The sequence below is a fragment of the Epinephelus moara genome, chromosome 10, assembly GCF_006386435.1.
Source record: "Epinephelus moara isolate mb chromosome 10, YSFRI_EMoa_1.0, whole genome shotgun sequence".
In the NCBI taxonomy this organism is placed as follows: domain Eukaryota; kingdom Metazoa; phylum Chordata; class Actinopteri; order Perciformes; family Serranidae; genus Epinephelus; species Epinephelus moara.
Window position 1 is genome coordinate 26,155,021 of NC_065515.1, and position 11,380 is coordinate 26,166,400.

General features: G+C 43.0%; 1 protein-coding gene across 5 annotated transcripts in view; it reads right to left on the reverse strand.

Annotated features, from left to right (window-relative positions):
• lrp8 (low density lipoprotein receptor-related protein 8, apolipoprotein e receptor) overlaps window positions 1-11,380 on the reverse strand; it is a 267,040-nt gene that overhangs the window by 27,327 nt on the left and 228,333 nt on the right. For all 5 annotated transcript variants that reach the window (XM_050054743.1, XM_050054742.1, XM_050054740.1 and 2 more), the window contains exon 14: window positions 2,043-2,184. In XM_050054743.1, the coding sequence (XP_049910700.1) occupies window positions 2,043-2,184 (142 nt within the window). The remainder of the gene's footprint in view (window positions 1-2,042; window positions 2,185-11,380) is intronic.

An 11,380-nucleotide genomic window follows, 5' to 3' on the forward strand; every position in this document is an offset into this window, starting at 1 on the left:
ATCCATCCTGGGAAAAATACTACATCAAAACACATCATCTGACATGCACGGCACACACATCAATCTAATCACACACACATCAGGTTATTTGTTTATTATCTCAGACAATTTTAGTAAGTGGATCCTTTGGTCTATCCATGGCTTATTCAAGGCTTTGTTACCATGATGAGTGATGCTGAATTGGATTTTTTTTTTTGGTCTGCACTAACAGACCAACACTGAGAAAACCTTCACACACACTCGCATTGACTGCCATTAAAGTGGTAACCTTCGGGGCTGAAAAAAGAAGCCAGTGTGGAAATGCCAAAAACAGCAGTTCCTTGAAGGCCACTGGCTCGGAGAGCATTTCAATTCCAATAGACACCAATGTAAAAAAGTCCAACTTTACAGCAGAAATAAACATGCTCACAACCTGGTACAACCCCCCCCAAAAAAACAACAACAAAACATGACAAAAAAACCAAACAGTTTTGGTCTCTAAAGATAATTTATGCATTCATGACAACTGTACAGTGGGTGAATTTTCATATAACTCACCTGTTTAAATTTTATCAAAGCTTAAGTTTATACATTATCAAGGGTGTGGCTGCTTTGAATGAGTGCCATTAGTTGACAAGCTGCTACCACAGTGACAGTGTTGGTTTGGTTAGGCAAGTACGGTGTAACCCCAGATTCACAGAGCATAGCCATAGCTGTTGCAATTTCTGTGTGTTTTCAGTTAATGCAAAAAAACAAAACAAAACAAACTGTAAATATGCTCTTGTCAATCTTGTTCAGTATTTAGTTGTACTAAATGACCCTCTAAGGACTCGAATGTTGAGTTTTTCCGGTAAGTATATTTGTTTTTATGGTTTTAAACGGATAGTGCACCCAAGAATGAAAATTCAGTCATTATCTACTCACCCATATGCCGACAGAGGCTCAGGTGAAGTTTTAGAGTCCTCGCATCCCTTGCGGAGATCGGCGGGGGGAGTGGCTAGCACACCTAATGGCTGACGGCGCCCAAGACTAACGTCCAAGAACACAAAATTGAAACCACAAAGTATCTCCAACATGCTCATCCGTAGTGATCCAAGTGTCCTGAAGCCCCGACATAAGAAGTTGTTTCGAAAAACATCATATGAACTCTGTTTTTAGCCTCATTGTAGCCTGTAGCTCTAACTGCCTCTGTGTACACTTCGCTGACGTGTGTGCGCTTGCGCGAGACAGTGAGATATCGGCACTGCTTTCATGTGTGTTCACGTGCTTTCGCTGGTCTCGCACGCAAGCGTACACACATGAGCACAGTGTACAGAGAGGCAGTTAGAGCTACAGGCTACAATGAGGCTAGAAACAGAGTTCATATGATGTTTTTCCAAACAACTTTTTATGTCGGGGCTTCAGGACATTTGGATCACTACGGACGAGCAGTATGGAGATATTTTATGGTTTCAGTTCTGTGTTCTTGGACGTTTTAATCTGGGTCGCCCTCAGCCATTAGGTGTGCAGTTGTGCTGCTAGCCACTTCTCCCTCGGATTTCCACAAGTGTTGTGAGGACTCTAAAACTTCCCCAGAGCCTCCCTCGGCATATGGGTGAGTAGACAATGGCTGAATTTTCATTTTTGGGTGCACTATCCCTTTAAGCCTGTTTTTGCTAGCAAAAATTAGCATTAGCATAACAACAGTTTTACTGTAAAGGCACCATGGTATTCAAACTAGCACCTACCAGAGGGTTCGGTTACCCTCTTGTCCAAATATGGGCACGTCTGGCTCCAAAAATCCAAGATGGTGATAGTCAAAAATGCCAAACTCGAAGCTTCAAAATGGGAGTCAACAAACCATGTCACAGTGGCTCTGTCTATTATGTTTATACAATCTATGTTGCCAATGAGTTTGGTGCTTGGAGCAAACATGATCAGAGCCCATCATGCACAACTTGCAATGCGTGCCCGACACCTATAGCTCCTTATCCAATCAGTTTGCTGTGACTGTTTTGTCTTTTATCATACTAGACACAGAGAGCACCAAAATGTTCATGTCATATCATCCCTGTATGTCTTACCTTTGGGCTGCCTCTGTTCGTGAAACACCACTAGATCAAGGGGGTTGTTGAGGTGCTCTGCCACTTTCGCCACATCATGTCCCGTCAGCCGGTTGGCACTGTATATCGCTTCGTCCTCTAAGTCTGTCCAATAAATGCGATCCTGGAGAGAAAGAGAGAGCTGGTTTAAAGAATACATACACAAATCATTAAACAAACAACAAAAAAAGACAGGTGTAATTTCCCAAAACCAAACCTCCATTCATCAGTTTCTTCAGAGACATACTGGATAATATTTAGGCTTGTTGATTTACAATTTACTTGATAGGACAGACTAATCTTAAGGAGATGTTTTATGCCTGGGGAAACTTTAATTCAATTTTTAATTAAAGGCATATGAGGAATGACAGGTTTGAAAGCTAAAACATTATTTATTGAAGTAAGGTTAAAAGCATTGCATTTTAATCATGGAGAGGTTTAAACAGACTGAATAAGTTATATTGTAATGGGGAGCGTGCTGTTTTTTGTAACATCCAGCACTCAGTCCTGACAATCGATTAATGCTGAGCAAATAAACTGTCAGTATTGTTTGCCACCATATATAATACCACTCCTTGAATTATGAGAAATCTCAATAGAACTAGTAGTTAAAAATGACAAAGTGGTGAAGATTGTATTAATGCCATTTAAAGTAACAGGGATACACAGCTTTAAAATAAAGATATGGCATTTCAACTAATGAAAAAAGAGGAAGTGGAAGTTTTTATTTGTATTTGGTTTCACATCAGGGACCCGGGCCTGGATCAGTACACGGTACATTAATCCATGACCGGGTCCACTTGAAAACGTGGTCTTGAGTATTGTTCATGTGTATTCGGCTATTTGATGGGAGTAGCACTTGGCAAGTAGAGGTGCAAAGGCATTTCTCAGAGGTGGCAGTCTCCTTTGAAATCTGTGTATATCACACATCCATGGGTAATAAGGTAGGAAGGAAGGTGAGAGGATTGTTCTTGACATTGTCTTCAAAATATAAACCATATTAGACATAATGCAAAGCTTGACTTAATTGCATGGGCTTGGGTTCCAGCAGTTGGCACTCTTTAATGACATAGATAATGACGCGAGAGAACTCAGGTAAGGAGCAATATTACCAATGTAAAAGCTAAACTGTGGGAGAGTTGGTAGGGACAACTGTCAATTGATAAATGCACAGTACGATCAATCATACCTAATATGAGAATGGTCCGTGTACTTCGCAGTCATTCGTTTTTCGTTTGGAAATAACAAATTGAAACACAGAAAACCAACCATTATCCGTTTTTTGTTTTGAAATGACCAAATGAAAAAGGAAAAAAAAACGATCCGTTTCCCATTTTTTATTTGATAATAAAGAAAAAAAAAAAAGGAAAACGAATCGTTACCCATTGTCCGTTATCCGATTTAATTTGGGAATTTAAAAAAACCCTGTGGGAAACTCCTTGCTTATTTTTTGTTCGTTTCTTCTCTGTGATTTGGAGGACAAATGTAGTAGCTATAAGGAACTGTTGCTGCTAATGCAACTGGCAGAAACAGCTACAACAACACTACAAAACATAACATCTATAAGGACTACTAGGCTTCTATACCTACACCTTACTTTTTCACCCTATTGTGAAAGTCCCCTGTGTGAAAAATCACTTGCTCCTGTTTCCACTGAAGTAAAGAAATGAATAGTGCTAGCCCTGACCTGTGAGATCTTCTCTCATCTTTCACTTTAGTTCTCTTTCTTTCCTTCCATTTCTCCTCCTCTCTCTCTCTTCCTCCCAATTCCCAATATAGTGACACTACTGTATAACAGGATACACCACGCAAGTGGTTATGGCACTTGGTTTCCATAGCAACTGCAGACTGCTACATCTACACAGACACACATCAATTAAGAAAAGCACAATAAATGATAGCAAGAAAAAACACACACAGATGCTGAGAACATAGGAAGGTTAAAAAAAGGATGAAGAGACAATCAATGAGGTGAGTGTGAGACAGAAAGAGGAACGATGGCTCTTACGGGCATTTTTTCATTCAGCGGAGGTTGTGTTAACAGTTGTATGGTCTTTTTTAAGGGCAAAGACCTGTAAAGGTCCAACTTCAGATTTTTCTGATGTGAGTATATATGTATTTGTGTATCTGTGTGTGTGGTTCAGTCATGGCTGTTATCCACGCTCTCCATTTGTGTTGGGTTATGAGCGGACTTAACCTTTCCATCACCTTCTCCTTTTCCATCTTTCACCGAGCTCTCTATCGCTCCATCATCACCCTCACTCACACTCGGATAACCTTTACTTATATGACAGTAGTGGTGAAACAATGAAAGACAAATATCAGCTGTGTTGATAAAACAATGCTCAAATATATCATTCCATCTCTCCCTTTGTCTTTCCGTCTCCATGGATATCTTTCTCGGTCTCTGCCAGTCTCCACCTGTTTTTCCTCTTTCAATTTCTCTACTGTCAATCTTAGCATCCGTCACATTCTCTCACACTGAAAGCTTCAAAGAGCAATGCAGACCTGAGAAGGTCATTGTTCTTTGTTGTAAGATCAAGGTGAATCTTGCATGTGTTGAAAGAACTGAGACACATGTGCACGCACACGCTCCCCCGAACACATGGCATTGCATCACTTCAGTTGCAGCTGTCTGTATCTGTCTGCGGTTGTCGAGGGGATGAGACTACAACTAAATGGATGTGGAGTCTTTTAGGGTCAAGGGGAGAACAGCTCTTGATGATTTTGTCATGATTTGGTCCCCAGAAGAACCTTCTGACAAGTGCTGAGCCCTTTTTTGACTGACACATCTGCTTGATGCGCCTCTGGTGCCTCCTTCATACTCAGATGTCATGCCAGCAAACTACAAGTGAAAGCTCAAACAAAGCCAACCCACTCAACTTTTGAAGCCTTTGATTGTTTGGGTTTGATTTGTATTTCTTTGTTGTATCAGCCCAAGTTATGAAAAAATAATGTGCGCTTGGTGTTCAATCTGTGTAGGAATCAAATGACATTAGGAGACATTCTGTGTTAATCTCCACTAAGCTGCAGAAGAGTATTAAATCCTTTCCACATGCATGGTGCACCCACACAGGTGTTTCCAGTTATTTTAGCTGATTAGACCTCTTATCTGGACTGTGGGTGTGGACAGATAGGGCTTGACTGACATTTTCCTCCCTTTTCTGTTAAAGCTGTGGTCCCACACGCTCTAGTCTCAATATTCACTTCAACTCTCATTTGTTTAATTGATCCCTTTGTGACTGATTACTCCAAGACTGTGCGTCCTATTGGTTGTGAGTACCAACCAGCTCTGATTCTCTGACAAGCAAGGTCACACTGTCTAAACCTTTTCTTTATTATCTCAGTCAGACTTTTTGGTGCAGGGTGCAATTTTAAATATGACAATAAAAGCCTGGCCAGGGTTTAAAAAGGCAAGATTTGGCAATCCAATCAATTCATTCCGATTAACCTCCTGTGTCAGAGAAGAACTGCTCCACAAAACAGCAATGGTTTGAAGACAGTTTTAAGAGGTGGATGGTACAAATACAGCTATTTTGAATAAACTGTGAACTCGTCCCATCAATGACTGAGCTAAGCTAACAAGCTAATGAGTTTGCTAGCTGAGTCGTTAATTCTGAGGGCTTTATTTTCAGTTCAGACCAATGATTCGTGATGAGACGAAACAGTTTTAGAACGTTGCAGAGAAAAGTTGTAGCGGTGTGAACTGGCCAGTCTGAGCTTGACTCAAGCCGGCTGATGGTATCAACTGCAACTGCAACTCAGCTGGTTAAATCGCCAGCAGCTGGTTTTAGAACATAGAGCAAGTCACCTGTTTCAGCAGCCAACTAGCTTCTAGTGAAGTCCGGTGGTCAAGTCAAAATGACCGCAGACTGTGTGTTCGCTTGCTGTGGCAGGTGCTCCGTCCTGCTGAGCACCCTGTTTCCGTACACACAGCGTGCTGGTGTGCAACGGTGGGTTGCTGCTGCTCGCTGTATGTGCTTATGTCCCCCCCACACACACACTCTCTCACTGACTGATTAACTGGTGCTGGTTATTTATATTATTTTGGCGTATTGATTACCAATACAATCCATCTGATGATCATTTTGTTTTAGTTTTTCACCGTTTCATCACTACTACAAATGCCACCATAGCCAGTAGTCTCGCCACCAGACAATCAGAGATCTCCGCCTTCTGATAGTCTGGGGACACTCCTTTCTAAAGTCTGTTTAACACACCGGAGAAAACGGCCGGCAACAAAGCAACGCCTCTTGCATTTTTTAAAAGGACATGCCCTCCTCGAAATGTGCGCTCCCCCTTTTCTCGTCCGCAAGGAAACAAACACACAGAGAGCTTGAAAATGGATGCTGAGAGATTTAACTCTGTTTTATCAAACGTGTGCTCAGTCCACAAGATTGTGGAAATGAAGGACTTATTGTTAGCTCAATAACTACGACGACAACTGTACGTTTCAAGACTTTACTCCAACTTCAGCACGACAACAACGACAGCCTCCGCACTTCCTCACTCAGAACATACACGTAATTCACACATGCGCAGTGAGAAACATAGCACATAACAAACTCCCCCCTTCTCTTTAAAGAAAAACAGTGCAAAGAAAACATTTTTTTTTCTTCTTAGTGGCATTAACAGATAGCCAGGTTTAACGTTTCTGCTTTAATAACTACAGTTGAACAGTAAAAAAAAGGTCTTTGTTGTTTAGTCCATTTAGCTTTTAAGCTGCCATACACCTTCACTGAGAGCTCTCAGCAGAACAAGTGCAGACGTCCCCTTCTTGGTCAAGCAGTCAGCGAGCTGCTCCTTAGTTGCTGACCACATGATCTGCTGAATAGTCCCAGAGTTTATGAGCTCCTTGATACTGCTGATTTCGAGTCGGAGTCTTTTCTCTGTGACTGATTTGGTGGATTTGACAGCATCAAAAAGAGAGTGGTTGTCTGTTACACACACAATAGGCAAATTGTTGCGTGTACAGTCACCTGTGGTGAGCTCTGAGTAGAGTGTAGCTAAGAAGACTGCACTGTCGATGCCATCTCCAAGTGCCAGAGTCTCTCCTGCTAAAGTGCTTCGAACAACTCTCCTGATCCTCTTTGACTGCCAGCATATAGGCGAGAATCTTCCATCCTCTCCCATAAGCATGATTAGGTGCCCACCTTGGGTGCCTCCATCTGGAAGATTTCCCATGGATGAATCACTGAACACCACCAGTTTTAGGGAGCTGTCTTTTCCCAAGTACTGAAACCTCAAAGTCACCTCCTCTGATTTCAGTTTTCTGATCAGTTTATTTGCACAGTGCAGAGTCTGAACAGTGGCATGCTTTGTACTGGACGCCAGGATGGATACGTCACACATTATGTCGGGTCTGCTCTGCCTTGCCACCCACAATATTTGGCCAATCTTCGACTTAAGCATATCATATTCAGTGTCTGTTAGGGGGGCCTCTCGCTGTGTGGCTCTGGTGGGGTCCACAGGAATGGGTTGGAGATTTTTTATGTACATCCATTGTTGCACCTGTATTTCATCCTCCACAGAGAGAACCTCCATTCCAATGTAGCTGAAGCTGTTGTGTTCTTCACGTCCAATTTGAAAAGCTGCTTTCAAGAGAATGTTTCTGAACCTCCCCAAATAAAGTCATCCACATGACAAGCAAGGACTCCCATCACATTGCAGGAGTCATCTAACCAGTAGAACACTGCTGGGTCAACTTTTGACACAGTACTGCTGCATAATGTCTTTCACCCTGTTGTACCAATACAGAGAAGCATCTGCCAGGCCATAAACACACTTCTTCAACTTCCACAGTTTCTTTGCTCTGAGCTTCTGGGGGAGGCCGAATGTAGACATTTCGGGTTAACTCTTTACCTTGCAAAAAGGCTGCTTTAATGTCCATGGAGTTCAGCTGCCATTTCTTTTGACATATAACAGCCATGATCATTTTTAGAGACTCTGAGGCACACGTAGGTGAGTCTTTTGGGAACTCCTCAGTGTTCATTTCCTCAAAGCCTCTTGCAACTAGTCTGGCTTTAGGTACAACACCATCTTGTGTTTCCTTGAGTGTGCACACCCACCTTGTAGAGATACATTTCTGACCTTCATCTTTCACCTCTTCAAAGACATTGTTCTGTTTCCAGTTACTGAGTTCAGCGTGTTTGGCAGGCATGAAGGCATCATCATTCACAATCAGTATGTCCTCTTTATGGCAGTCTGAACATAACTCAGCATGCTCAGATGGAACCACTTGAAGATTTTCTACTTGTCCTAGGTCCACTGATCCAGTTATCCCAGCAATTTCCTCAGGCTCTGTGTACTGTAAATTGTACCAGTATTTCCTCAGGCTCTGTGTACTGTAAATTGTACCAGTTTTTGTATGTTCCAGTGGCCTTTCCTGCGCGGCTGAGGATTTTTCCAGTGTGTGCTTGGCCACTTCCACTGTCTGTATGTAACTATTTGTCCAGTTTTCAGCTTAAGTCCTTCACAAGTAGTATTTGAGTGTGTTTGTGATGTATCAGATTGCTCATGATCATCCTCTCTTCGGTGTGTTGACGTGTGAGGGGGCTCATTGTTATCCTCAGCATCTTCATCATTTGAGGGTGCCTCTTCCTCACTTTCATTTACAGTGTTATTTTCATTGAGTCTGGTATCTGGTAATGTGGCATTTTCAGTTCTCATCAGTTGACTGTCTCTTTCTCTCAGCATACCTTGTGAGCCATCAACCTTTCGAAGTCTAGATTGATGTACACGAACATAAGTGCCCCCGTGGCGAACAAAGATCACCACACCATCTTGGCCACCACACCATCTTGGCCCATGACCACACCAGGACCTTTCCACCAGAATCCACCCGTTTGTAGTAAACCTTATCACCTGTTTCATATCGGTCATCAGTGGGTCGCAGTTGTTTACGAAGGGCTCTTCGGATCCTCTCAGAGCATTCTGCTTCTGTGAATGCTCTCCTTGTAGCATGTAATGCTGAGATGTGCTGGGCTATCCAAGTAGCCACGCTAGTCCCTTCTAGAGCTGGCGGCTTATCAGTGAGAACTGACGGCAGATTTGGGTTCTGACCGAACACTAGCTGGTAGGGACTATAGCCATGTACATTGTGCATAGAGTTTTTTGCCATCAGGGCCCAGTCTAGGGCTGTCTTCCAGTCACATCCGTTGTCTCTCTTTACTTTCAACAGGATTTCAGTGAGGGTTTGATTATGCCTTTCTAAGAGACCGTTACTCCATGGACTATAAGCTGCAGTTGTTTTCACTTCAATATTAAAGTTTTCAGCCATGTCCCTCATTTCTTCATTGTTGAATTCACCCCCATTGTCAGTGAACAGTCTGCGCGGAGGACCATGAACACTTATCCAACAGTGAATAAAGTGCTTCACTATCTCCCTGGGTTTCTTGGTGGTAATAATGCTCCCTGCACTGAAGCGTGTGAAGTGGTCAATGGCGTGAAGATACCACATTCCTGGCTCTAGCTCATGTAAGTCCATAGCTACAGTTTCATTGTAAGTTGAGGCCATGGGTAAACCTACTGCTGGCTTTTGCTTTGGTTTACTGTATCTGATGCATGTCTCACAGTTCTTCACAATTTCCTTCAGGATTGTGGTGCACTCCTCATCAGTATTACCTTTTGTTTTTCCTGCGTTTTCATGCTTTCTGTCACAATGAGGATGTCATCTTCATTTTGGATGTCACTTCCCTCTGGGGTACTCTCATCCCTCAAATTCACACAATAATGTCCTGACGATGTCAGTTCAAGTTTCACAGGTTGCTTGAACATTATGGCTTTGTCATTCTCAATGTCCAAAAATGCACCTGCTCTTTTCAGTGAAGTTTTGCTTACAAGCAAAGGGATATCAGCTGGGACAACTTCTGTCTCAATTTGACATCTAGTCTGTGCTATCACCGCTGGGATTTTCACTTTCTTTGTGGAGTGGACAATTCTCCCATCACCAAACTTGAATGGTCTTGCGCTTTTTATGTCCTTCATTTTCAGTAACTCATCCTGTGTTAGTTGACTGACATAATGATCAAGCCATTTTTCACCACACACTGTTCTTGTGCAAGCTGTGTCAATCACAGCAGATCCCAAAGACTCCACCATGAAAATCTCTGTGTCAGACAATGTGTCTTTAGACAACAAAGTAATGTTGCATTCTTCTATCTCTGTTTGTCTTTCATCTTCTGTTAGTTTAGCATGTTCATTTTTGTGGGGGCAGTCCTTTGCCCAGTGATATGTGCTTTGGCAGACTGCACATCTTGTTCTCCTACCATATTTGTCAAGCGGATTGGTACCGTGAACAGCTGTTTGATTTGGCAGATTTGACCTACTTTCTCTCCTGCCGGTAAACTTTGTGTAGTAGGCAGCGTCAGCATCTCCGCTCACCTGCAGTGCATCAGCGCCACTCTGTGGCGTATTATCGCCAAAGATCCTTTTCAAGGCGGCCTTCATGTTGTCAAACGTGAGGCCTGGACAAGCGGTAAGTGCCAACTGTTTGTCTTTAACATTAAGTCCCGCAGTGTCCAGCAGCTTGAATGCTAACACCGCATCCGGAAGCTCCATTTTGAACTGGCAAATTCTGTTGTATCTCCGTTCAAACTCGACAATGTAATCCACCATCGAAGCGGCATTGTCTCTCGTTATCCGGTCAAACTCCGTGTACGCCTCGTATTGGCGGTCCTTTTCCTCTTTCAAAAACACAGAGTCCAGCTTTATCGGAAGTGTAGTCATTCCATCATCTTTGTTCAAATCCCCTGCGGCTATTTCCAGTGCGCTGTCCCTCGCTCTTCCCGTTAGCGACAAGGCAACCGCCAAGGCCTGCTTCTTCTTATCCAAGTCAGTAACCAGTCTCCAGATTTCGACCTCATTTTTCCAGCTTTCGTATGATTTCTTCTCATCAAACGCTGGCGGAACTTTATAATTACCAGCGGCCATCCTCTGCTACCATTGTTAGCTCAATAACTACGACGACAACTGTACGTTTCAAGACTTTACTCCAACTTCAGCACGACAACAACAACGACAGCCTCCGCACTTCCTCACTCCGAACACACACGTAATTCACACATGCGCAGTGAGAAACATAGCACATAACACACCAGCCTGAACCGTTGATACAAGGTAGGATGGATCCATGCTTTCATGTTGTTAACGCCAAATTCTGACCCTACCATCTGAATGTCCCAGCAGAAATCCAGACTCATCAGACCAGGCAACCTTTTTTCAGTCCTCTATTGCTGAATTTTGGTGAGCCTGCGTGAATTGTAGCCTCAGTTTTCTGTTGTTAGCTGACAGGAGTGGCACCTGGTGTGGTCTTCTGCTGC